General features: G+C 39.6%; 1 protein-coding gene across 3 annotated transcripts in view; it reads left to right on the forward strand.

Annotated features, from left to right (window-relative positions):
* suclg1 (succinate-CoA ligase GDP/ADP-forming subunit alph) overlaps positions 1-27,279 on the forward strand; it is an 89,346-nt gene that overhangs the window by 51,727 nt on the left and 10,340 nt on the right. For all 3 annotated transcript variants that reach the window (XM_073042146.1, XM_073042147.1, XM_073042149.1), the window contains one exon: positions 18,037-18,225. In XM_073042146.1, coding sequence (XP_072898247.1) covers positions 18,037-18,225 — 189 coding nt within the window. The remainder of the gene's footprint in view (positions 1-18,036; positions 18,226-27,279) is intronic.

Genomic DNA, 27,279 nt, shown 5'->3' on the forward strand with positions numbered 1-27,279 from the left:
GAATCTCAAGGTTGTATAATTGTATACATACTTGGATAATAAATGTACTTTGAACTTTTGAAGAAAGAAAAAAAAGGTGAAAAGGGACAGTTTTTAGAGTTTGGGAACTCCAGGTTCGTGCTGCCAGGTGGTGTTCATTTAATTGGTGTTTTGCTTTGACTTAGCAATGGACAAGTCCGTAGACAGATATATTGATATGGGAATGGGAAAAGGAATTGATATTGTTGACCACCGGGCTACGCATGCATAGGATTAGTTAGACTGGCATCATGATCGGGACAGGCCAATAGGCCTGTTCTTGTTCTGTACTGTTCAATATTTATAAATCATTAAGCCTTTTCTAAAGGTAGCACTGTTTTCATGTTTTTCCCTAATCTTAAATATATATAAACAAAGAAAAGGAAAATCTATGAAGATCGCTGCTAAAAATGTTTGCCTGCTGCTTGTAGGGCAAATGTAACTGAATGATGAAGATCTTTTTCTGCCTTCAAACTGATTTTGAATTCCATTTTTATGCGCTTCATACGTTCAGGAATTGATCTGTTGCATATTGAGTTGTTGCTGGCTGGAGGTTGTTACCTTCTTCTACCTGTGTGTATAAATCATTCCTCCTGCATTCTTTTCAAGTTAATCCTGCTACATCTTTCTTTTAGCCTCATACGTCAATGGTTACCCCAGAGCTGGGAGATATGAGATTTATTACACTTTGAAAAAGGCTGTTGCTTGTCATTCAGTTTGTTCACCTGCTGGGCTGAGATTATACTGTTATGTTGATGTGAGAATTGAAGAAGGGCTGAGGGGTTCTTCCAAGCCTGTCCCAATTAAAAGTTTGTGACAGGAATTATTTACTTCTTTCTATTGTTACACTATGAAGAGTGAAGATTTGTAGAGCCAAAATTTGAGGAATCTTCTGGTAAAATGGTGGTGCGCTTGGTTGCAGCGGCTTCTCCGGGTCCAACAAATGGTGCAAATGTTTGTCTTCGGTGTTTTTCTTGTGATCGCAAGACCCTGATGGACATTGGTAATACAAAATACTGCAAGTCTGGCTCATTGGCGAGATCAATAGTGGGCGAGTTGCATAGCCTTGGTTGTTGCACGTTGGCGTTGCGTTGCTTGGCGTTGCTTGTTACAGTTAATTAGGGGAAGGCGCACTGGAGATGGTGTGGGAGAGAGCAGAGGAACTTCTCTGGGTCGGGGCCCAGCCCATGCAGGCTGGCTTTCAGTGTTGCTCTTCAGTGTTTGCTTCCTGGAAGACGAGCTGGATGAAATGAGGAATTGCTACATGCTTGTTCTTGCAGAAATGTGGCTCCAGGACAACATTCCCATGTACCGTCAATCTTCAGGCCATGCTACTCAGGAACTTGTGCTAATATTATTCTAAGCTATCGCAACTAGCGTGTAACTGTATGTACTGTGATTTGCACTTTGGCCCCAGAGGAATGATGTTTTATTTCGCTGTCTACATGTGTATGGCTGACTTAAAGTTACTCTTCAGCTTGAGTCTCGAGCAATCTTATATACATAATCTCTCCTCTAAAGTAATGACCAGCATTGTGTTTAGCTGACATGCTATATTAAAATCCAAAATGAAAATACTTGCTGAACTGCATTCATTTTACTAATCTGCAAATGTAAATTGAAAAAATAATTAGGAATAAACTTTGAGATGGGGAGAGCATATCTCAGGAACATCTGTGTGTTTCTGAAGCGGGCGGCAAGTCAGTGAAGAAATGGATTGTTTTGAAAGGAATAGATGAAATTAGTTGCTGGATGTTTGTGTGTGACATAATAATACACTGTGGTGAGTGGTCTGTTTTAGTGCTGTCAATCCAATTTAGAGTGCAGTTTGCAACACTGTTGCTAAACATTCTGCTGGATATGGCAATTGTGCCCAATATTACCAGGGACTGATATTACAATTATGACAGTTTTGTTTGAAAGGAGAATATTTATAATTGATTGAATATAACAGTGGGTAAAAGCTGAATAGAAGTGAAGCACATAATTGATTGTACAGTGCATTACCATATTTAGTTCACTCCCGCAATCTGTACTGATCTCAGGCAACTGATTGTTGTGTGTGTGTGTGTGTGTGTGTGTGTGTGTGTGTGTGTGTGTGTGTGTGTGTGTGTGTGTGTGTGTGTGTGTGTGTGTGTGTGTGTGTGTGTGTGTGTGTGTGTGTGTGTGTGTGTGTGTGTGAGAGAGAGAGAGAGAAACGATGATGGCATCCGTTAGTCTTGCGAGACCGTGGATCTGCGCCTGGAAAGTCTTGCTTGAGGCTACATCCACACAACACCGGATAAATCCGTAACCGAAACCTTTTCTGTCCGTTTTTACCCTCTGTCCACACTAAAACTGCGTTTTTGTCCCCTGAAACCAGAGTTTTTCAGAAATGCTTTCCAGGGTATGTATTTTTGAAAACACCGCTTGGGCAGATCAGTGTGGATGGGGTAACCGGAGAAATCTGAAAACGCTGTCAGACGGCAGAGTGCCATTTCATTGTTTTCTTGAACACATCCTAACAATTTCAGAACAGATGGCAACGAGACTGAAGCCAGAAGAGTTAGAAATGTACTCACCAAATACTTTAACCCATAACTAACTAAATAAATAAGTATACTCACTTTGCCCTGTTTTCTGTCCTTGCTCGTATGAAGGTGGTTTACCTATTTATGCAAGTACTTCTCTGACAATAGATGTGTAACAGCCTAATGTAACATTGTATGGAAATACAAGATAACACTGATGCAGACATGTTTTACACGTTTAACAAGGTACTTTATTAATGCAACACAGTTAGTCAGTTTTTCAATGTTTGTCGTCGGCCGGGTCATACTGTCCCTGAACTCCGTCGGATGCCTCCATACGCTTCAGTATTTGTTTTTTTTAGTTTTAAGTCCTCCTGCGTGAGAGCCAACAGCTGCCCGTTGTTTAAGTTTTTCTAGTCTGTAACTGAACAAAAGCACACTCTCACAGCGAGATTCGGCAGCAAACATGTCGCTTGTTTTCGGTAGATGTGTCCTGCGCATGCGCAGTAGGAGGAGATTCGCCAAAATATCCGTTTCAATGTGGACAGAGATATTTTTAAAAACACCTAGTGTGGACGCCTATCATTTTTTTTTTTTTTTTTTTTTAAACTTTTTTTATTGTTTTCAAATAGTTACAAAATAAAAGTGTATGAGAAAAAAAAAAATGTTACCCAGCCCCCCTCCCCTTAACCCCTCCCCCCTAACATCCCTAAAAAAAAAGAAAGAGAAAAAAAAAAAGGAATGCCTGGATATTGGAAGATCCCCACACGCTCCACGGAGTTCGTAATAACTTTGGTGTATGCATTTATTTCTTTCCCCAAGTAACCAATTATTTCATCTTCGGAGCACCTATATATTTAATCCTGTCTTTTGTAAATAAGGGCGCCAAATTTTCAAAAATGTTTCATATTTATCTCTTAAATTGTAAGTGATTTTTTCAAGTGGAATACAGCCATAAATTTCGTTCTTCCAACGATCTATACTTAGATATGTATCCGATTTCCAAGTCACTGCAATAGCTTTTTTGGCTACTGCCAATGCAATTTTTATAAATTCTTTCTGATATTTATTCAATCTGGCTATCGGTTTTATCCCTTCAATATTACCTAGTAAAAGTAATGTTGGGTTGTGTGGAAGTTGTATTCCAATGATTTGTTCCAGTAAAACTCTTAAATTTGTCCAAAAAGGTTGAATTTTGGAGCAGGACCAAGTAGAATGTAAAAAAGTACCAATTTCTTGGTTACATCGAAAACACTGATCAGATAGATTTGGGTTTAATTTGTTTATTTTTTGTGGTGTAATATATAGTTGATGTAAAAAATTGTATTGCACTAATCTTAATCGAACGTTTATTGTATTTGTCATACTCTCAAGACATAGTCTTGACCAGTTTTTTTCTTCAATTTTGATATTCAAATCACTTTCCCATTTTTGTCTTGACTTATGGACTCCTTGTTTAATTGCCTGTTTTTGAATCAAATTATACATACAAGAGATAAATTTTTTAATCTTTCCTTTTTGAATTAAAGTTTCTATTTCATTGGGTTTCGGTAGTAACATTGTTTGACCTAGCTTTTCTCTTAAGTAAGCCCTTAGTTGAAAGTAACAAAAAAGAGTGTTGTTTGATACTTTATATTTATTCTTTAATTGATCAAATGACATTAATATACCTCCTTCAAAACAATCTCCTATATATCTAATCCCTTTTTGAAACCAATTATATAAAAGTTGATTATCCATTGTAAAAGGAATAAGTCTATTTTGGATTAAAGATCTCTTTGCTAATAAGGATTTCTTTGTCTCATCGTCAACATTTATCTTATTCCATAAATCAATCAAATGTTTTAATATAGGAGATTCTTTCTTTTCCCGTATCCATTTAGATTCCCATTTATATATAAAGTCTTCTGGTATGTTTTCTCCTATTTTATCTAGTTCTATTCTGATCCACGCCGGTTTGTCTTTCTCAAAAAAGGATGCAATAAATCTAAGTTGATTTGCTTTATAATAATTCTTAAAATTTGGAAGTTGTAACCCTCCTAGCTCAAATTTCCATGTCAATTTTTCCAACGATATTCTTGACATCTTACCTTTCCAAAGAAACTTCCTCACATATTTATTCAGCTCTTGAAAAAACTTCTGGGGTAATTGTATTGGTAGTGATTGAAATAAGTATTGTAATCTAGGGAATATATTCATTTTTATGGTATTTACTCTACCTACTAATGTTATTGGTAATACCATCCATTTATCAAGATCTTCTTGAATTTTTTTCAATAGTGGTAAATAATTTAATTTGTATATGTTTTTTATATCATTATCGACTCTTATACCTAAATATTTTATACCATTTGCCGGCCATCTAAACTGGGTTATTGATCGACATTGATTATAGTCTCCTTTAGTAAGAGGTAAAATTTCACTTTTGTCCCAGTTTATTTTGTAACCTGATACTTTCCCATATTCTTCTAATCTATAGGATAATTTACGCAACGATTGCACTGGGTTTGTTAGATAAAGTAGAACATCATCAGCAAATAAGTTGATCTTGTATTCTTCTTGGTTAACTCTAAAACCCTTAATATCTGGGTCCATTCTGATCAGTTCAGCTAATGGCTCTATCGCCAACACAAATAAAGCAGGTGATAATGGACAACCTTGCCTAGTTGACCTTGTTAACTGAAATGGTGTTGAAATTTGACCATTTGTCACTACTTTAGCTTTGGGATTAGTATTTAAGGTTTTAATCCATTTTATAAAGGATACTCCTAATCCGTATTTTTCCAATACCTTAAATAAAAAATCCCACTCCAATCTATCAAATGCTTTTTCTGCATCTAAAGCAACTGCCACGCTCATTTCCTCCCTCTTCTGTGCTAAATGAATTATACTAAATAAGCGAGTTACATTATCTGCTGATTGTCTATTTTTAATAAATCCTGTTTGATCCATATGTACTAATTTTGGTAAGCATTTAGATAATCTATTAGATAAGATTTTTGCTATTATTTTATAATCAGTATTTAATAAAGAAATCGGTCTATATGATGATGGCTTTAAAGGATCTCTATCTTTTTTTGGCAATACTATTAAAATGGCTGTCGAAAAGGATTCTGGAAGTTTATGCGTTCTTTCCGCTTGGCGTATTAACTCCATAAGAGGAGGAATTAATAAATCTTTAAACTTTTTATAGAATTCAGGCGGAAAACCATCTTCTCCTGGAGATTTATTACTTTGAAGTGATCCTAGGGCTTCTTCGACCTCTTTCAATGTAAAAGGCATATCTAATCCCTTCTGTTCTTCCGTATTTAATTTTGGAAGAGTTATTTGTGATAGAAACCTTTCTATCTTGACATTGTCATTTTGTGATTCTGATTTGTACAACTCAGAGTAAAAATTCTTAAAAGCTTCATTAATTTCTAAAGGTTTATAAGTAATTTTATTTACTCTTGTTCGAATTGCATTTATTGTTTTAGAAGTCTGGTCTGTTTTTAGCTGCCATGCAAGAACTTTATGTGATCTTTCACCTAGTTCATAATATCTTTGTTTAGTTCTCATAATTGCTTTTTCCGTTCGATATGTTTGGAGCGTATTATATTGTAACTTCTTGTTAATGAGTTGTCTTCGTTTTTCTTCTGTCATATTTCTTTGGGATTCTTTTTCTAATTTCGTAATCTCTTTTTCCAATTGATCTATTTCTATCATATATTCCTTCTTAATTTTAGAAGTATAACTTATTATCTGACCTCTCAAGTATGCCTTCATTGCTTCCCACACTATAAATTTATCATCAACTGAATGTGAATTTATATCTAAAAAGAACTGAATCTGTTTTTTCATAAAATCACAAAAGTCTTGACGTTTTAATAATATTGAATTAAATCTCCACCTATAAACTGATTCCTCTTTATCTGTCATTATCATTGTCATTATTAAAGGAGAATGATCTGACAGTATTCTTGCTTTATATTCCACATTTTTCACTCTATCTTGAATATTTGTTGATAATAGGAAAAAGTCTATCCTTGAGTATGTTTTATGTCTATTTGAATAAAATGAATAATCTCTTTCTTTTGGATTAATTCTTCTCCATATATCAATCAGATTTAAGTCTTTCATCAATGATAGAGTTAATTTTACTGCTTTTGATTTTGTAACAACCTTTGTTGATCTATCTAAAGCTGGATCTAGACAAAAATTAAAATCTCCACCTATTAATATTTTATCATGTGCGTTGGCCAAATTCAAAAAGACCTCCTGTATGAATTTTACATCATTTTCATTTGGTGCATAAATGTTCATAAGGGTCCATAGTTCTGAAAAAATTTGACAGTGTATAATTAGATATCTCCCCGCCGAATCAATTAATATGTTTTGTATTTTAATTGGTAGATTTTTGTTAACCAAAATTGCAACTCCTCTCGCCTTTGAATTAAATGAAGCTGCAATAACATTTCCAACCCAGTCTCTTTTTAATTTCTGGTGTTCTGTGTCCGTTAAATGAGTTTCTTGTAAAAAAGCTATATCTGTTTTCATTTTTTTAATATATGTTAAAATTCTTTTTCTTTTTACTGGCCCATTAAGCCCATTAACATTAAAACTTAAAAAGTTTAGTAGATTAGTCATTATTTTTTTTTATTATATTATTCCAATCTATAATAATACCTAATCTTTCCACTTTCATGGTATCTTGGGAAATCTTTATAAAAATCTCCGTGTTGCTATGTGTGTCCCCCCCAATCATCCAGGCTAAAAGATAGAAGAAAATTAAAATATAAAGAAAAAAACAAAATACCCCCCTACTAATGTTGTGGAAAAATAACACAACATTACCCCCCTCTGCTGTACGGGTCATGGCAACCGCCATGATTACACACGTGAATCCCGCAGTAACCGATCCAAAGCTCCCCAGCCCCCCCGCAACACAAAAACGTATATGTATAGGAAGAGAAAAAAAAAGAAATACCACTCTCATTTAGTATTTCTAAAATTTTGCTCCCCTTTTCTATAATATCCATAAATGTCCATCAATTCTGTTCGTTGGGTCTATCTTCATAGCGTATAGATGGAAGATCTTGTACAAACTCCTCCGCTTTTCGATAATCGGGAAAAAATTTTTTTCCTTCCTCCGAAAAAATTATCAGTGTTGCTGGATGACGCATTGTAAATTTGTAACCCTTTACCCATAAGGTTTTTTTCACTGGGTTAAATTCCTTCCTCCTCTTCAACAGGTTGTGACTTATATCAGGGTAAAAAAGGACTGGTTTTCCTGCTATCATCAATGGCCCGTTTCTATTTTTGGCACTTTGGGCGGCAGCCTTCAGGATCTTTTCTTTGTCTTGGTATCGTAAACATTTTATCAAAATTGATCGTGGGTTTTGATCAGCTCGAGGTCTTGGCCTTAAGGATCTATGAGCCCTTTCGATCTCAATTGGAGTTTCTCCTTCCATTTCCAACTTTTCAGGGATCCATTTTTGAAAAAAATTTATTGGGTCTTCTCCTTCTATATCTTCTTTAAGTCCAACAATTTTAATATTATTTCGTCTACTGAAATTTTCAAGCTTATCAATTTGTTCCATAAATTGTTTTCTTTCTGATGCCCAAGCAGCATTTTCATTTTCTATTTTGTCCATTCTTTCAACCATGTCCTCCGTTGTAATTTCCAAGTCCGTAATTCTTTTTTCCATTTTTTCCTGTCTCTTTGTCATTTTATCAAGCATAATCTCCATTTTGGTCATTTTTTTTTCGAGTCTTTTTTGATTATTTTTAATTATTTTTAATGTGTCTAATTTACGCATTATTTGCCTCAAAGTCTTTTCTATATTTCTAGAAGGACTTTTAGTTTCTTCTTCATCTGATCCTTCCGAGACACTTGACTCTCCCTCCGATTCGCTATCACTTTCAGTTGCAGTGGTAGCTGGGCTTTGTAGTTCTTGTTGCTTCCGTTTGCGCATGCTCCGTCCTTCGGGTTTGCGCAATTCACGATGACCCTTCCCTTCAGGAATGGCCATTGTTGCCGCGGTCTCTTGTTCCGCCTCGCCGGTGGCACAACGTACCTGAGACTGGGGTACCTCGGCAGACGTGGGCCCCGCTCTTGTTCCAACTTGCGTAATCTTCCCGGTATTAGTTTTCTTCATCTTCCTTCTTTGAGGCATTGCTTGACACAGTCCGGAGTAGTTTATAAGTAACTTTTAGAAGATACTGACTAACTTTTCTTCATTTAGACATTAATTTATTAACTTTTTACGGGAGAGCCGGGTTCCAGCGTCTCGATCCTACGTCATCACGTGACGTCCCCCCACGCCTATCATTTTTACACAAAAACCGGCGTTTTCAAAATTATCTGGTCTAGTGTGGATGTAGCCTCAGTCTGTGTTGGTAGAGCAGCGTCTGTTGTGGCTGTAGAGCCCCACACAGGAGTGACAGTCTCGTCTGCAGCAACTGCACTTGAAGGCGCTGTCCTCCGGTGTTGTCTTGGTGCTGTTTTTTCGGTGAGTGCGCTTTTCCCCAGCAGCAAGCCTCAGCTTCTCTTCTTCTTCTCTTCTCCTCTTTTTAGAACTCTGTGTAGTTCCAGCCTCCAGCTATATATATATCGCGCACACACACGGCTCTTACAGTAAACTGCATCACATCTGCCCTGAGTAAACCTCAGTCTATTCAAAACTGCTGCATGCATGCCAGGTTCAGTAAACCCATCACCCTTTTGTTTGCTGCCCTACATCGGTTTTGATTCATTGAAGCTTTACACTTAAAATGACTTCATATTGTCTCCATGGTGTTGCCCTTCCATTTTTCTATAACCTTATACTCCCCTTGAAAGCCGTCAAGATTTCCATCCCTTCCACTTAGTGCTGTGGCTGCGTAACGCCAGCGACCAAGGTTCAGTCCTGATCTAGGGATTCGTCTTTTGGAGTTTGCCCTGGGTACTCCAGTTTCTTCCCCATCCAAAATAACCCATGTAAGCTGTTATGTCCGTGGGCTAATGTAAATTATCCCTGTTGGGTGGCAGGGGAATTGATGGACATCTGAAAGATCATGGGTTTAAGAGAAATAAGTGCAGCTGTTGTGATAATAATGAGAGGTAGTATATGCTTGATGGGCCTCCTATGTCAGATGAATACAGGAAACTAGTTAAAAATAAAATACTCATTGTTAAAAAATAAAATCACCTCCTGATAGTTGCCTGTTCTGATACCTTTTGACAATTTACTCTGGTAAAGGCACTAGACTTCCAAGTGTTGGTTTTAATTTTGCTGAGATGGTGGAGTGGACATTGGACTTATTAACCCGTGATCAGGTGAATCAAAGTTTCTGTTAGTGTGTTGAATGAAAAGTTAATTTTTGTCCATAAGCTGGAAAAACAACAGATTTACTCAATATGGTAAAGGTGTTGTAATGAAGTGTTGTAATGCTGTATGCCATGTTGGGTGCGATCTTTCATTTATTCTGATATGTTTATTGGATTTATTGAGTATGCCCACAAGAAAATGAATCTCAGGATTGTATATGCTGACATATTTTTCCTTTGATAATAAATTTACTTTGAACTTTGATGAGGGCCAGTGAACAACATGCTTTATTTATGTCTCCTGCTGCCTAGTTAATTTGATACAGAATGGGGATGGTCCACACCTCAGTGGCTGGCTCTGCTGATCTTTAAAGATACAGAGTAAGGTTACACATGTATCAAAAGAAGATTATTGCTTATCAATTTCCAAAGCAACTTTCTCTTAACTGGAAGGTTGCCATAGTGAAACTGGCAGCCTGTTTTCTTAAGAAACTAATTACTACAGAGAGCGTAATGTAAAAAGGATTTCTCCCACAATACAGGCTCTCTTGAATTTAATATTTATGGCAACTTGCTTGTATTTATGTCCATAAGTTGAGCATTTTATTTTCAAAATTCAAGTTTATTTGTCATGTGTAATTGAAATTTCCAGTGAAACAGGTCATGGGTTGTCCCCAGTGCACCAAGTGTCGCCACACATTTCGGTATCAACATAGCATGCCCACAGTCCTTGGAAGAGCAACACAGGACACAACAAGCAACAAACTGCAACAGCAAAAGCAACACACAAGATCCTGCAAATGCAGGAAATCTAAAGCAACACACGCAAAGTGCTGGAGGAACTCAACAGGTCGGACAGCATCTATGGAAATGAATAAACAAAGTTCAATGTAAATTTATTATCAAAGTACATAAATGCCACCGTGTGCAACCCTGAGATTCATTTTCTTGTGTTCATTCACAATAAGTACAAGAAACTCAATAGAGTCAATGAAAGACTGCACCCATCAGGATGGACAAATAATGTGCAATGGACAACAAACTGTGCAAATAAAAGGAGAAATAAAATAATAATAATAATAATAAAGAAAAAGAAAAATAATGAACAAAATATAATAAATAAGCAACAAATGTTGATCTGAGACCCGTCATCAGGACTGGAAAGGAAGGGGATGATGCCGGAATAGGAAGGTGGGGGGGTGGGGGGGAAGGGAAGGAAGACAAGCTGGAAGCTGATATGTGGGGGAGGGGGAATGAAGTAAGAACATGGGAGCTGCAAGCACTGTTCTTCACACTCGCACATATACACAGTTCTTTAAACCCCAGGACAGGCCTCCATCTTCAACCTCCAGCAGATATGGACTGGGACCTGCAGATTCCAAGCTGGGCTTCAGCCTCCTCAATGGACTTGCAGAAACTTGCTGATTCAGCTCCTTCCAACGGGTCTTGACTTCTAGTCTTTGGATTCATCCTTGGACATCGATCCTTGGCATCAATCCCAAGCCACACCGATCACAGAACACCAGGCCTTAGAATCCAGAATGCTTAACTTCTCTTTAGTTTGTAATTGTATTGGTGGAATTGAATTATATGACTAAGGCCACTTCCAGGTTTGTTCCTTGGATTGTGCAGATTCTGTAGTTGCAACACTACAGGTCTGCAATCTTCAGCAAGCTGTTAAAGAGATTTTAAGATTAGCTTTATTTGTCACCTCGACATCAAAATATACAGTGAACCACTTTGTGTCAATGACCAACACAGTCTGAGGGTGTGCAAGTGTCGTCATGCTTGCAATGCCAACATAGCATACCCTCAACTCTAATAAGATTGAACTATTAACACTAACTATAACCAGAAGTCTTTGGAATATGGGAGGAAAGTGGAGCACCCAGAGAAACCCGTGCGGTCACGGGGAGAGTGTATAAGCTTCTCACAGTCAGCAGTGGAATTGAACCTGGGTCACCGGCACTGAAAAGCGTTATACTACCATTATGCTACCAGTACAACAGGGGAACTGGGCATGCTCTGAGATAAAATCACCTGCCCCCTCTTCTCTATTCGGTGCTTCCTTGTGGAGGTTTGGGTGTGCAAAAGTAGATTTTGATGGGGAATTAACTTCAAATTCATTAAATTTCATGCTTGTGGGATCTGTTAATATCTGACTTAGGTTCAGGTATAAATAGCTTCTTATGGAAATATGAAAAACTTCATTTACAACTCTAGGTAGATATTACATTTTTGAAACCTAATTGTGAATTTAGTTTCTCCTCCTCACTTTGGTTGAATTTGCAGAACTCCAATTATTAAAGTAGGTTAAATTACTGTTGACTTTTACATGTTAGATCATTCCACAACTTCCCCTTCCTTTCCACTCCTGATGAAGGGTTTTGGCCCAAAATGTTAACTGTTTATTCTTCTCCATAGATACCGCTTACCCTGCTGAGTTCCTTAGACATTTTGTGTGTGTTGCACTGAAAAAAACTTGTTTAATCAATTTGAGGATAAAACTAGGTCAAGAGTTAAATCACCATTTGCTTCATCAGTTTCCTGTTCCACAGAGGAAAGACAATTTCAGCATTGTCCAAAACTATTGGCATTTTAATCCTGGTGTTTCAGTTTATGGACTTAAGGCAATTGACAAGATCCTCTGAATAGGCAGATACAGAAGATACACATGGGATCCGCTGTGAGTTGGTAGGTTGGATTCAATGTTGACACTCGTAGAAAACAGTGGGTCATGATGGAGGGATGTTATTTTTTCTGGAGGTCTGTGGTCAGTAGTGTCCTTCACGTTAAATGCTGGGACCTCTTGTTTGTAAGATATGAAAATGTAGGTGATCAAATGATAAGTAGACTGGACAGTGAGAATGATTGTCAAAAAAACCAGAAGGATGTGGATTCAGAAAAATGACAAATAGGGCTTTATTCGAACAAGTTTGAAATGTTGCATTTTGTGAGGCCAAAAGAAAAACGAAGGTATACAGTAAATGGCAGGACTTTTAGCTGGGATTGGAGGACCTGAGTTATAAGAAAAGATAGAATACAGTCAGGACTTTATTCATTCAAGCATAGTAATTAAGGGGAGATTTGGTAGGATAAATGCAAGCAGGCTTTTTCCACTGAGATTGAGTGGGACCAGAGGTCAAGAGTGAAAGATGAAAAGTTTAAGGGGAACATGAGGGAAAACTTCTTCAGAGGGTAGTGAGATTGAAATGAGCTTCTAGCGCAAGTGGTGCATACAAACTCAATTTCAACACTTAAGAGAAGTTTGGATAGGTACATGGCCGGTGGGGGTATGGAGGGTTATGATCCCAGTGCAGTTCGATTGGAATGGGCAGTTTAAAAGGTTCAGCATGGACTAGGTGGGCTAAAGGGGTTGTTTCTGTGATGTACTTTTCCATGACTCTACGATACTTACAAGGCACGTTTTCTTCCACAGAGAGTGGTAGGTGCCTGGAGCAAATGGCAGGAAAGTGGTAGAAACAATGAAATAGCAATTATTAATGAAGCATCTATTCAGACACTGTGAACAGGCAGGGAACAGAGGGATTAGGAGCCTGTGCAGGCAGGCGGGATTAGTTTAGATTGATGCCATGTTGAAGCACACATGGAGGGTTGAGAGACCTGTTCAGTGCAGTACTATTCTACTGTATGTTCTATGAATCACATCTGCAACCAAGATTTGGAAACCCATGTTTTGGCTTCAGCCAAGTGATGCAAACAGATTTAATGCTGCCACCTTGCTTCTGTGCTGCCTCCCTATATACAAAACACAATTTCTAGTGAAAGTGTTCTCTCTTATCTTTCCCTCTAATTTTAAGGCATTTTATCATGTACTGTATATCGCCTGTATCCTCACCTTGGTGCTCTTTTCTAACCTAAGATCAAAACAAATAGTTCTTGCTTGGGTGGTCTCTGTAGGCACTGATTTCTTGGGCAGCTTGCTTGTGCCGACTTATTCACATGTAGACAATAACTACTGAATGTGAGCAGGGAAAGTATTGCAGATGAGCATTCATCCAGTTTCTACAGTATTACTGGACACTGTTAAAGGTGGGAGTGCACATGAATTTTATGTATATCCCAGACAAAAATGTAAAATCTTGAGGGACCATGATAGGGTACATGTTGAGAAGTTTCCACTAGTGAAAGTATCAAAAAGGCATAAATACAAGACAGGTGGGGGGGGGGGGAACAGAGGGTTAAAATTGGAGGGTGTAGTGATTTCTTATCACAGATGGTGATGAAAGGCTGGAAATCTCTGCCCTTGATAGTTGTGGAGGCATTTTAAAGAGGAGGTGGATAATATTTTTGAAAAATTGGTTATTGTGAGCTCTGGGGACTGGTGTGGAAAAGGAGCTGAGGCCTGGGACAGATACAATCTGCCATAACTGCTTTGAATGGTAGGGCAGGATATGTTGGGGCGGCACAGTGGTTACCAGCAATCTGGGTTCAATTCTTGCCGCTGCCTGTAAGGAGTTTCTACGTTCTCCCCCGTGTGGTAGGCTTTCCTCCCACAGTCCAAAAACGTACCCGTTGCTAGATAAATTGTTCATTGTAAATTGTCCTGTGATTAGGCTAGGGTTAAATTAGGTGTTGCTAGGCAATGTGGCTGAAAGGGCCTGTTCCATGCTGTATCTCAATAAAATAAATAAATACATAAAAGGATTGAGGAGCCAGATGGCCGATTCCTAATCTTGTTTGCTATATTATCATTTCCTTGTGTGATTTGAGAAGTGAGTTTAACCTTGATATTGAATCTGAGTCCTCCCTGATCAGCTTAATCTAACGTAACCATGATGGAAGCTCATCATTCAATGTTCTTTCATCCTTTACCCGATTTCAGTCTGATACTTGAACTGTGATTTTTGTGTTGGAGGAATTTTATTTTGTGCGAGTTTTTTGGGCATTTCTATTACGGCAAATAGGATCCAAAGCTTCGATCTGATGGTAACAGCACTGTCTTGTAAAATTCTTGCTTTTCTTGAATAATGCAGTGTGTTGAAGTGACGTGAAGTGGATGATGAGGATTTGATGCTGATCACATTGAAGACTGTGGTTGGCACAAAGACCAGAACATAAAGTTAATCTTGGTTGCTTCTGTTCCTCTTTGTAGATTGGAATTTGAACATAGTCCAGAGGAGTAAGATGTTGACTTCCTTTTCATTCTAACATCTCTTCAGTTGCACAAAAGTGTGTAGTTTAAAGCATTGTCAACACAGTATTGTTGGGGATGTTCAAAAAGAGGTTCAGGTCTGGCAGATGCTTGTCAGTGGAATTTGGCTCTTGCTGATAGTGTACAGATCAGCTCGTAGAATTGCCATGTTTTTATGAGTGTTTGTTTTGGACCTGGACATCTAATTGGATCTAATTAATTTAATCTAATCCCAAACAGCAGCATTCTTGTCGGCTCCCTAAACTCTAGCTTTTTGCCAGAGGGCATGGAATTGTAGACAAGCGTCTTGTATCTCTGAAATTTTATTCACCAGCTTGATGCTGTGCATCCGTTGGGATTTCTTCAAGTCAATGTGATGAGATTACAGAAACACAAATGTGCAGTGTAGCCAAGCCAGAAACAAGATCTAGATCAACTGGGAAAGTGGGCCAAGGAATGGCAGGTGGAATTTAACAGGGCCAGTGTGAAGTGTTAATTTTTGGGAAGATAAAGCAGGATAGGACATGTTCAGTGAATGACAAGGCCCTGGGGGGTATTGCCTAACAAAGAGACCCAGGGGTACATAGTTCCCTAAAAATGGTGATGCATGTAGGCAAAGTGGTGAAGAAGGAATTTTGTTTACTTGTCTTCATTGGTAGGGACATGAGTACAAGAGTTGTGATGTCATGTTACAGCTGTTGGTGACACTACATCTAGAATATTACGTTCAGATCGGGTCACCATACTATGGGAAGGTTGTGATTAAGCTAGACAGGGTGCAGAAAATATTTACCTGGACAATACTGGGACAAGAAGGCTTGAGTTATAAAGTGAAATTAAACAGACTGGTTTAATTTTTTTTCTTCATTCAAAAGAAGGACTCTGAAGAATTATCCTGTAGAGCTGTACAATATCATGAGGGGCATAGAAAATGGATTGTCACAGTCTTTTTCCCAAGATAGGGGAGTCTAAAACTCAATGGCATAAGCTTAATATTAAAGAGGAAAAATTAATATATATACACACACACACAGATATAGATGAATAGGAATGATTTAGAGAGATGTATGGGCCAAACACAGGCAGCCTCTCCCTCGGGAAAAAAAAAGACTGTGCTTTCACTCTGCTTATGCACCTCACGATCTTATCTTCCTCTCTCAGATCACTCTTCAATCTCTTAGATTCTAAGGAATAAAGTCTTAATCTACACAAGCAGTTTTTGTAATGCAGGTCCCCAAATCCAGGCAACATCCAAGTGGATCTTTTCTGTACTCTTTCTAGTTTAATAACATCCTTCCTAACAGGGTGACTAAACCTGTGCACAATACTCCCAAGTACAGCCTTACCAAAGTCATGTGTAACTGCAACATAACTTCCTGACTCCTATTCTCATTACCCTGAAAGATGAATAGAGTTTTATACTATTAAAAAAATTCAAAGTAGGGAAATACAGATTTATTGAATTATTATCCTATACAGTGAATGTAAAATTATTTTGTTTTTTATCATCTTCTCTAACATGGTAATGGTTTACTGTACAAACGATGGACCTGTTTTGATAGAATCTTTTCGCATGAAGCAGGTGTCATTATCAAAGTTTTCAGTTATGCTCTGTCTATCCTGGATACAATTGAGTGCCATGCAAGGTCAATTTAGGGGGAATTTACCATTCATATTGTTGAAGACCAGAGCTGTACATGAGCCGATTGGGTAATTAAACATTGACAAGTTTCCTCAAATGTCAATAAACCATCTGGGGTTTTTAGTGACAATATAAACCATGTAACAATTGTTACGTTCCCCAGTAACCGGGTGACTTACCAGCAAAGATAGATAGGTCCGCTGAAGCCTGATGCTACTATTTTCAAACGTTTTTATTTATAAAGGGGCACAAACGTATGGTTAATACAAAACATTCAGATCATATACATCGTCAAAACTCAATCTAAAGCACAGGTGTAGTAATAATCAATCAAAAATGAGCTCTATCGTTGTCTAGGGGATACTGAGTCCAATTGGGTATAAGAGTCACTCAAAGTCTGCAGGCTTCCCCGTTTCGGGAACCGCTGACATTTCACGTGTTGGAGAGAGAGAAAAGGAACACTTGCCCGTCGTCCTTGCGAGGCAAATCCCTGCTGTTAGTTAAAGCGGTTTTTCCTTTTGGGTCCAGCCACAGACTCCCGATCCGGAATCTAACGCACGTGGCTTCCTTCAGAATGGCTTCCCGCTCCGACGGGAAGCACTATCGTGTCTTCTTCGTGTGTCTCCTTGGTGCGTCTGAGGCCCCGCCTCGGCAGCCCACCTTTTATCTGGACTGGCAGGGTTGTAGATGTCCATCAGGGTGGGGGGCGAGGCAATCTTTCCCCCATCACCCATCTCACATTGCCCTGAGGGTTTGCACGTAGGCCAGTTCCTTATTCCACAAAGGTGTCTCCCAAGACAATGGCTATGTCCAAGGCTTTTGTCTTGTTGAGCGACCAGCCCACATTCCAAACCGTAAGGCTCTCTCTCTCTCTCTTGCGATTCTCACAAAGGAGGGGGCTGAGGTCATGACACAATATAACAATTACAGCATGGAAACAGGCCATCTTGGCCCTTCTAGTCCATGCTGAACGCTTACTCTCACCTAGTCCCACTGACCTGCACTCAGCCCATAACCCTCCATTCCTTTCCTGTCCATATTCCTCTCCAATTTACTTTAAATGACAATATCGAACCTGCCTCTACCACTTCTACTGGAAGCTCGTTCCACACAGCTACCACTCTCTGAGTAAAGAAATTCCCCCTCGTGTTACCCTTAAACTTTTGCCCACTAACTCTCAACTCATGTCCTCTTGTTTGAATCTCCCCTACTCTCAATGGAAAAACGTCAACTCTATCTATCCCCCTCATAATTTTAAATACATCTATCAAGTCCCCCCTCAAACTACTATGCTGCAAAGAATAAAGACCTAACTTGTTCAACCTGTTCAATATGTTATCTTAAATGGCTGGTTTTTTTTATTATAAGTAGTCCAGTATTATCTTATTTTTAGTGATCTAATTGCTTTTCCTTGTTTTAATAGGGGCCCAACGCTAAGCCGGTGGTGTCATTCATAGCCGGACTTACTGCACCCCCAGGACGGAGAATGGGTCATGCCGGTGCCATCATCGCTGGAGGAAAGGGTGGAGCCAAAGAGAAGATCGCTGCCCTTCAGGAAGCTGGTGTGGTGATCAGCAACTCTCCTGCCCAGCTGGGCTGCACCATACAAAAGGTAAATATTAGTTTAAGATCTGGAGTTGACAGAGTGTAAGGATTGAGACCTGGATGTTTCCCTGTCTGTAAGATCTGCCATTTTCAACTCCCCTTGACAAACCAGGGTAGGGCTTACACAGTGAGGGCACTGAGGAGTGTGGTAGAAGAGGGATCTGGGAACACTGATTCATAATCCCTTGAACATGCGTCACAGGAAGATGGGACGTAAAGAGATTTTTTAGCACCTTGGCCTTCGTAAATCAAAGTATTGAATACAGGAGTTGGGATGATATGTAGAAGACGTGTAAGGTGTTGGTGAAGCCTAATTTGGAGTATTATGTACAGTTTTAATCACCTACCTACGGGAAAGGTGTAAATAAGGTTGAAAGAGTACAAAGAAAATTTACAAGGATATTACCAGGACTTGAGAATCTGAGCTATATGGAAAGGGTGAATAGGTTTGGATCAGAGGAGAATGAGGGGAAATTTGATATAGGTATACAAAATTATGAGGCGTATAGATAGGGTAAGTGCAAGCAGGCTTTTTCCACTGAAATTAGGTGAGACTAGAACTAGAGGTTATAAGTTAAGGGTGAAATGTTTAAGTGAATGTGAAGGACAATTTCTTCACTCAGAGGGTGGTGAATGTGTGGAATCAGCTGCCAGAGGAAGTGGTAGAAGCTGGTTTGATTATAGCATTTAAGGGAAATTTGGATGGGTACATGGAAGGAAGGGGTATGGAGAGCTATGGGACCAGGCAGAATAATAGTTTGGCACAGACTAGATGGACCAAAGGGCCTGTTTCTGTTCCGTAGTGCTCTGACTCTACACCTTTCTAAGAAAATAAGTGGTTTGGATGCTCTGTATGCATTGGGTTTTTATACAACAATGTTAATCTGGAGGCGCTGTCTGAGAGATTGAAGTGTGCAAGTCCTTTTATAAGAAGGACCAATTTACTCTGAGAGAAATACCTCATTTCATTTGGGAAGCGATCTTGTGGAGTCTTTTTGTTGGAAAATTACAAATCTGGTGTTTTCATACGTTTTTTATATTTGACCTACAAGATTAAGCTGAGGTGACTTTTGTCAGAATTCATTGCTCAACTGTGATCTAGGACTTTTCATTACTGATTCTGAACTTAAAGAAAATATTGCTGTCCTGTTCCCTCTTTCACATGCAACAGATTAAAGGTGCACTGAAAATATCAAAATTAGTCCTGCGGTTTCTTAGCAACTTACTTAAAAAAAAATCCTTGTGGAGCACAACCTATAGCACCATCACTTCTGGTACAGTGCGTTTTCAGGTTTCAACATTTCAAGAAAATGTCGTTTTTAGAGCTCAATTTATAACACAACACAATTATTCCAGGACGTGCTGTGCTCTGACTTGTCAAAGCAGAGTGCTCGGCTGACTTGATCGTCTCGCTGCTTTGTTTTCCTACTCCAGCTGCTATCTATCTTGCCTAACTGCAGCATGCTTTTCTACTCGATGTGGCCCTCCTTTTCTGTTGTGTCATTCTCACTGGCATGTTTCTTCCCCTGCCTATCAGCTCTGCTCATGGTGCTGCTCTGCATGTTACTTTGCACCGCGGGCTGCTGCTTTCCTTGCCGTGGTGCTATTCTACAAAGCAGCCTGATACCCTGTCATTCGTGCCGCTGGGCAGCTTGACATGCAATCCTGCTGGCTTTCCCTGCTGTATTGAACTGAGACACACATAGATGGGTTCCTGAGATGACTTAAATGAAGGCTGCTGCTGTTTTAACAAGAAATAGTTGACCAACTGAAAGTTATGATGCAAATGTTTGCATTTTTGCTCTGTCATTGCTTCATCTTTAGTCATTTTTTTAGGTAGTAATTCCAGGGAAAAGCAATTGACATTGGCTGATTTAGAGCCTTTCTGAACCTTGTCAAACCTCTTTCAATTTGTGCATCTGTTGCCTTTTAAAGCTCTTATAAATTGAGACTCAATGTATTTCAAGATTCTAGATTGTTTAGTACACGAGTCAAGTATGATGTTCTCCTAAGAGGGTTAATTAGTGCTCCTCAGGTGGCTGTGGGATCCACATACTCTGGTGCTGGTGCAGTGTGGGCAAGAATAAATGGTGTCTGTGGTTAATGGTTGGATCTTTTGGTTGATCAGTCTCTTCTTTTGTGGCTGTGGTTTGTTTGTCACGGCACAGCGGAGGTTGTTCTCATGTAGTGCAGCTCCCTCTTGGACAGTTTCCCTCCGGGTGTATCTTGTGAGTGCAACATCTTCCCAGTTATTAGATAAAATACTGAAAAACTCAGTACACGAGTGTAAAGGAGAACGAAACGATTGTTGCTCTGGATCCAATGCAGCATAAATAAAACACAGTTAAGTATAAAGAACACAGTAAAAATGACAAATAAATCCCCACAGTAAATATAAAAATTCCATTCCGAAAGTATCTTCAGAGTAATTGGAAAGGATGGTTGCGCCTAATATGACAGGGCATAATTTTAAGGTGTTTGGAGGCAAGTATAGTGGTGATGTCAATGGTACTTTTTTTAAAACAGTGGGGTGGTGGAAGAGACAGATACATTAGGGATATTTAGGAACCTCTTAGATAGCCACATAGATGAAAAAAAATGGAGGGCTATGTGGGAGGGAAGGGTTGGATTAATCTTAAAGTAGGTTAAAGAGTCGGCACTGTATAACAGGCCGAATGGCATATGCTGTACTCTTCTAAGTTCTAAGAATTTTTTTTAACATTTATTCGTTTGATCTAAAGTACTGATGGTGTTGTCCTGATCATTCACTTGAGAGTTTGGGTCACAACGATGGCAGAATGTCACACAGCCACACTGGTTAGTGCGTCAGAGGAAAGATGCGGAGGTACTACAGAGGAGGTTTATCGGGATGTTGTGGGATTGGGCAGCTTTGGCCAAGTGGAAAAACCTGGAACAGGTGGGGTTTGAGAGGAAGTGTATAAAGAGATCAGGTGCCTTGTTAGAGTGCATAAGAAAAACTTGTTTCCTTGAGCAGAGGTGTTGTTAATTCACAAGGAATTAGGGCATTAGGGAAGAAATTTTTGACACAAAGGTGGTGACGGTTTGGAACCTAATGGCAAAAATGGTGATGGAGCAGGGGTGTCTATTGCCTTTAAAGGGTACTTTGGTGAATAATTTGAAGACCGAGGGACTTGCCAAGGCTAGGGTGGCATTCTACTTCTAGAATGGAGGCTTCAATGTGCAGAATCAACAGGAGCTGTGGATGGTTATGGACTCAGACAGCTCCATCATGGGCACTAGCCTCCCCAACTTTAAGGACATCCTCAAAAGGCAGTGCCTCATTAAGGATACTGTCTGTCTATGACATACCCTCTCTTCATTATGACATCAGTGAGGAGGTACAAGAGCCCAAAGACCCATACTAATGTTTTAGGAACAGCTTTAGCTCCTCTGCATTTGGATTTCTGGATTTCTGAACAATCCATGAACCCATGAACACCTCCTCAATATTCCTCTTTTGCACTATTATTTTTAAATTTGCATTGTATTACTGATGCATAACAGCAAATTTCATGATTATGTCAGTGGTAACTCTGGTTCTGATTCTGGACCTAAAGCTAAAAGGTAGGGCTCAGCTGGATCACTTTACCCGCATGATGAAATTGCAGATTAAGTACATGGAGGATTTGTTTGTAATTTAGTGATAGGTATGGTTAATTGCAGTTGTGCAGGCAGCTGGTGAGGCCACATCTCAAATATGATGTGCAGTTTTCATTCCCTTACCTAAATTATAAAAAAATGATGTAGCAGCATCAGAGGCATGCCAAAGGAGATTCATCAGGCTAATCCTGGGATGTGGGGTTTTTGTACCAAGAGAGGCAAGACATTTTGGTGCAAGTTTTTACCAGGTGGTGAAAAAAAATGGTGTTTGCTTGCTTGCCTTTATTAGTCAAGGTACTGAGAACAAGAGTTAGGAAATGATATTGCAGCTTTATAAATGTAGTTTGGTCACATCTGGAGTACTGCATTCAGTTTTGCTTGCCCCATTTTATGAAGGAATTGGAGGCTCTGGAGAGAGTGCAGAATAGGTTTACCAAAATGCAGCCTGGATTAGATGTGCTATAAGGAGAGGTTACCACATGTACTCTGATGGTTGTAATGCTCTCGAGTTCATAATGCCCATTTAGCTGCTGGTGTTTAGGGCATCAGTGCAGGTCCTCCACCTCTGGCAGTGTTCAGTGCTTCCTTCATCGTATCAGTTTTCACTACTGTCAGTCATGCAAGTCCCAGGTGGAGACTCAGGAATACCATCACACTCAGATGTAGAAGGATTCTTGCTGTTTCCATAACAATTTTGTTTTACAAGTCTGGGTTGTTAGCCCTGAGCTGAATCCCTGAACTTGGAGGACCAGTGGACCACTCTTAGTTTGACCTCTACCCTTTGACCTGTTAGGCATGGGTGGCCCTACTAAGAGCCAAAGCATAAAACCCTGCCTGCAGTGAAAATCGCTTTTTGGGTCGTTGAGACACGCAAGCCTCCAAACCACGACAAGGTTGTGGTCCTCTTGGAGGAATGCCCTCTGGAGGGTTGTGTTTTTTTCTGTAGTGGTGTATGCTGTAGGGATACCTGATAGAAGTTGATAAGATTACGTGAAGTAGACAGTTTCTTTTTTCCAAAGCTCAGATATCTAATACTAGAGGGTATGCATTTAAGGTAAGAAGGGGAACATTCATTGGGGAGTTACATTTACACAGAGAGTAGAGAGTGCCTGGAATGAGCATCCATGGGAGACATTGGAGGCAAATCCAATAGCAGAGTTTAAAATGCTCTTAGATACACGAATATTCAGAAAATTGAGGGATATAGACCATGTATTGGCAAAAGAGGCCAGCGTAATTAGACGTCATTAGCGTAATTATTTCAGTATAGATGTCCTGGACGGAAGGGTCTGTCCCTGTACCGTGCTGTTCTCTGTATTCCTTGTAGTTTAGAAGAACGTGGAGTGACCATGTTAAAACATAAGATTTTATGAGAGCTTGATCATGTAGATATTACGATGTTTTCACTACTGAAAGTTGAAACAATAAAAAGTCATTAAAATAAGCCGTCCGTCATTTAAAATTGAGGTAATTTGAAATTGCTTCTCTCAGTGGGAGTTTTATCTCCATTGCTGTTTAGGGGTCTTGCAATGCATAAATTGGTTGTCAGGATTTTCTAAAAGACGCAGGCTGGTAGATTTTAAAGTAATTCCTATCTTATGGAACATGCTGGATGATCCTGAAAGTGGTTGTGTCTGAATGCAAATTTGGTTTTCTTTTTTTTGGCATTGCAGTCAAACTACTGTTTCTGCTGAGATCTCTCATATCCGCCTTCGTTGTTTGCACAAAATGGCAGTCAGGTGTGGCAGGATTTCATCTGGTTCAGAGTCCCTGTACAGCTGGGTGCAGGCTGCATACAAACTCAATCTAATGGTGGGTAAATAGATAGTTAACATTGTTTCACTTCAGACACATTAACTCTAGTTATTAATTTATATTATTGACAGGATGTGCTGGGTTTATTAAGGCAAAAGTGCCTTGGGATGAGAAGAATTTGTCAAACAGACTTTTCTAATGTTAAAAACTTATTTCTGTAAGAGTTACATCGGACTGCTTGATAAAGAGCTGGCACAGGCTCGATGGGCCAAATGCTCATTTCCTGGCTGGAATGAGTTTGTGATTCTCTCAGGTAACTGGCAGGGTCTCGGCTGAATGAAGCCACAGGTTTAATAACAGGTGCTTGAAACTAACTGATGTAGCCTGCCTGAATCTTCAATGTAGTGTGAAATTTATTCTAGAAAATTTGATCTGTTGCATTGCATTTTCAAACTGGCTGCCCTCAATAAAATCAGTTAGTGATTGTTGTTATCTGGAGGTACGGATGGCCAATCCAGTGAATGCAAGTTCAGATCTCAATATCTGAATCCACTTTTTAAAATGAGTAAATATCTGGTATAATTGAATGTGACCAGAGAGTTGTCTTGTCAGTGAAATGGTTTTATTTTATAATTAAAATGTCCTCTTAGGATGACAGACTGCTCTTGCCATGTTTGGGTAAATGTTGGTTGGCAGTCACCGATCAGTGTGGTTTCTCTTTGAAGTGGTCCAGCCAGCCACTTAGCTGCATGAACACAGCCAGGAGTGGGCAACAAATTTTGGTCCTTACCTGCAAAACCCAAGTCTCAAAAGAAATTAGCAGAATTCAGAGCTTCAAAATATTGAGTTATGAAGAAACTTCTTCCTTGCCAGAATTGCTGTGGAAGCTAATTCATCATGTAATCCTGAGGGTAGCTGAAGTGGTATTAACATCAATTGCATAGACTTAGACGAGGGGTGACTTTATTAAAACCCAAGTGGAATTCAAACTGCAATGTGTGCTTGGCATAGGTTGCTTTAGGATTGAGAACAACTAGTTCCTTTTTAATAACTTTTTGTGGACGTTGACTGTTACCAGTCAACCAGTGGTGAGTTGATGAAAAAGTATCTGCAGACTCCATTTAAACTCATGCCACATAGGAGCAGAGTTAGGTCAATTGACTGATTGAGCTTGCTCCACCATGAATGACTTGTTAGCCCTCTCAACCCCATTCCTGTAAAATTTGGCGTCCTTACTAATTGAGAACCCATCAATGTCCGCTTTAATTATACCCAAAGACTTGGCCCCCACAGCCATCTGTAACAGCTGTCTTTATGGTAATCTGCAGTACAATGGATCTTCATATTGCTCTTCATCTTTTTGGAGTTGGTTTTCCTTTAATATTTTCTCTCTTTTGTTCCATTCCATACCGCTGGTCTTTCAGGTTCTCTCCAGGGTGGGCATTACATGATGAGCCAGTGCCCTTGTGACTGACAGCTGGACATTGTCACTTGTTCTTCCTCAGCAGCTGACAGTTGATTTTCAACTTGTCCCAGGGAGCTTATGTCCCAACTGCGGTCAGCTCACTTAATTTGGAATCCTACCTGGGACAGAATCTCATGTCAATATTTTGATGGGTAAATTTGAATCAAAGATACGATCCTAGCCAAAAATGATCTACAGGAAGATCTCAATGGGGCAGTCTGTGGTGCCAGTTTGATTGCTCCAGATTACAATATCTGCACTCCTTATGCCTCCATTTCTTCATAGGATTTCAGAGCTTTCTAGGTTAAACTACTATGGCAAAACTGACTACCACAGCCCCTAAAATGTATTGATTTTGTCTTGTTTGGTCAAGCATGGTAGCGTAGTGATTAGTGTAGTGCCAGTGGCCCAGGTTCAATTCCAAATCTGACCGTAAGGAGTTCGTACATTTTCCCCGTGACCAAGTGTGTTTTCTTTGGGTACTTTGGTTTTCTCCCACCTTCCAAAGATGTGAAGGAGTTAGTAAGTCGTTGCCACGTCATAAGCACAAGAGATTCTGCAAATTCTTGTAATCCAGAGCAACACACACAAAATGCTGTGCTGTTGTGTGCTGAGGCAGCAGGCTGAGGGTAGCAGACACCAACAGAATCAACAAACTCATTCGTAAGGCCAGTGATGTTGTGGGGGTGGAACTGGACTCTCTGATGGTGGTGTCTGAAAAGAGGATGCTGTCCAAGTTGCATGCCATCTTGGACAATGTCTCCCATCCACTCCATAATGTACTGGTTAGGCACAGAAGTACGTTCAGCCAGAGACTCATTCCACCGAGATGCAACACTGAGCGTCATAGGAAGTCATTCCTACCTGTGGCCATCAAACTTTACAACTCCTCCCTCAGAGTGTCAGACACCCTGAGCCAATAGATAGATAGATAGATAGATAGATACTTTATTCATCCCCATGGGGAAATTCAACATAGGTTGGTCCTGGACTTATTTCCACTTGGAATGATTTACTTATTATTTATTTAATTATTTATGGTTTTATATTGCTATATTTCTACACTATTCTTGGTTGGTGCGACTGTAACGAAACCCAATTTCCTTCGGGATCAATAAAGTATGTCTGTCTGTCTGTCTGAACTAGGCAGGTCAGGCAGCATCTATGGAAGGGAATAAAGTATTGATATTTCGAGTTGATAGCCTTCAGTAGGATTAGGAAGGAAGTAGGGAGCATCTAGGATAGAAGCTGAGAGGAAGGGAGGGGAAGAAATGCGTACTAGAAAGTGAAAGGTGAAGCTAGGTGAGGATGAAGGTGAATGGGTGGGGGACGGATGAAGTAAGAATCTAGGAGGTGATAGGTGGAAAAGGTGTAAGGGCCTGAAAAAGAGGGAATCTGATAGGAGAGGAAAGTGAACCATGGAAGAAAAGGAAGGAGGAGGGGTGCCAGAGAGAGGCAATGGAAGAGGTAAGAGTGGAGCCAGAATGGCGAATGGAAAAAGGGAGGCGGGGAGAAGATGCCATGTTGACTCCAGAAGCATGGTGATACTTGTTGGCTGATTCTAGTTCATCCTCGGACTGTGTTGGTCGTTGAAGCAAATTACTTATTTCATTGTATATTTTGATATACATGTGACAAAGCTAAGTTTTTTTTTAAAAAGCAAGCCTGATGACTCTTCTCATGTGCCAATGCTTGCAAGAGCCACTGAGTGGCAGTATTGCACAATGTATCAATGTCTCTTTGCCTCTATGATTGCAATGAAAACCAACTCTTGTTTTGAAGGCACAGGGTTATTGTAAGCGAGAACCCTGATGCTCTCTCTCTCAGTACTTCTCCACAGCATTCAATCCAGATTATATCTTCCTGTTGGGCACGATTTGAACTTTGATTTTCTAAATCTGAGACTGGTACTATTAGTGTGAATTTTTAAAAAAAATCCGCCTTTGTATCTGTCAGCTAAGCCAGACTTATTTTGGAGCACAATCCTTGATCGTCGTAATGCAATAGTAGTTTCTGGATGGGAAGGGTCTGCTTCTTTGAATTCTGTGTTTCTGTTCAGGAGAGCAGCTGCATTGATCTTCTAATTGGCAATTTCTGGCAGAGTAATAACGAAATGCAAAAATAATGTGAAAACAAAAGCTAGCAGAGGGATCAGAGGGGAGGAGGAGGACCAGGGGCAGCAAATTCTGCATTACTGATAAATCTAGGTGCTCACACAAA

Source organism: Hemitrygon akajei, chromosome 4, assembly GCF_048418815.1.
Source record: "Hemitrygon akajei chromosome 4, sHemAka1.3, whole genome shotgun sequence".
NCBI lineage: Eukaryota > Metazoa > Chordata > Chondrichthyes > Myliobatiformes > Dasyatidae > Hemitrygon > Hemitrygon akajei.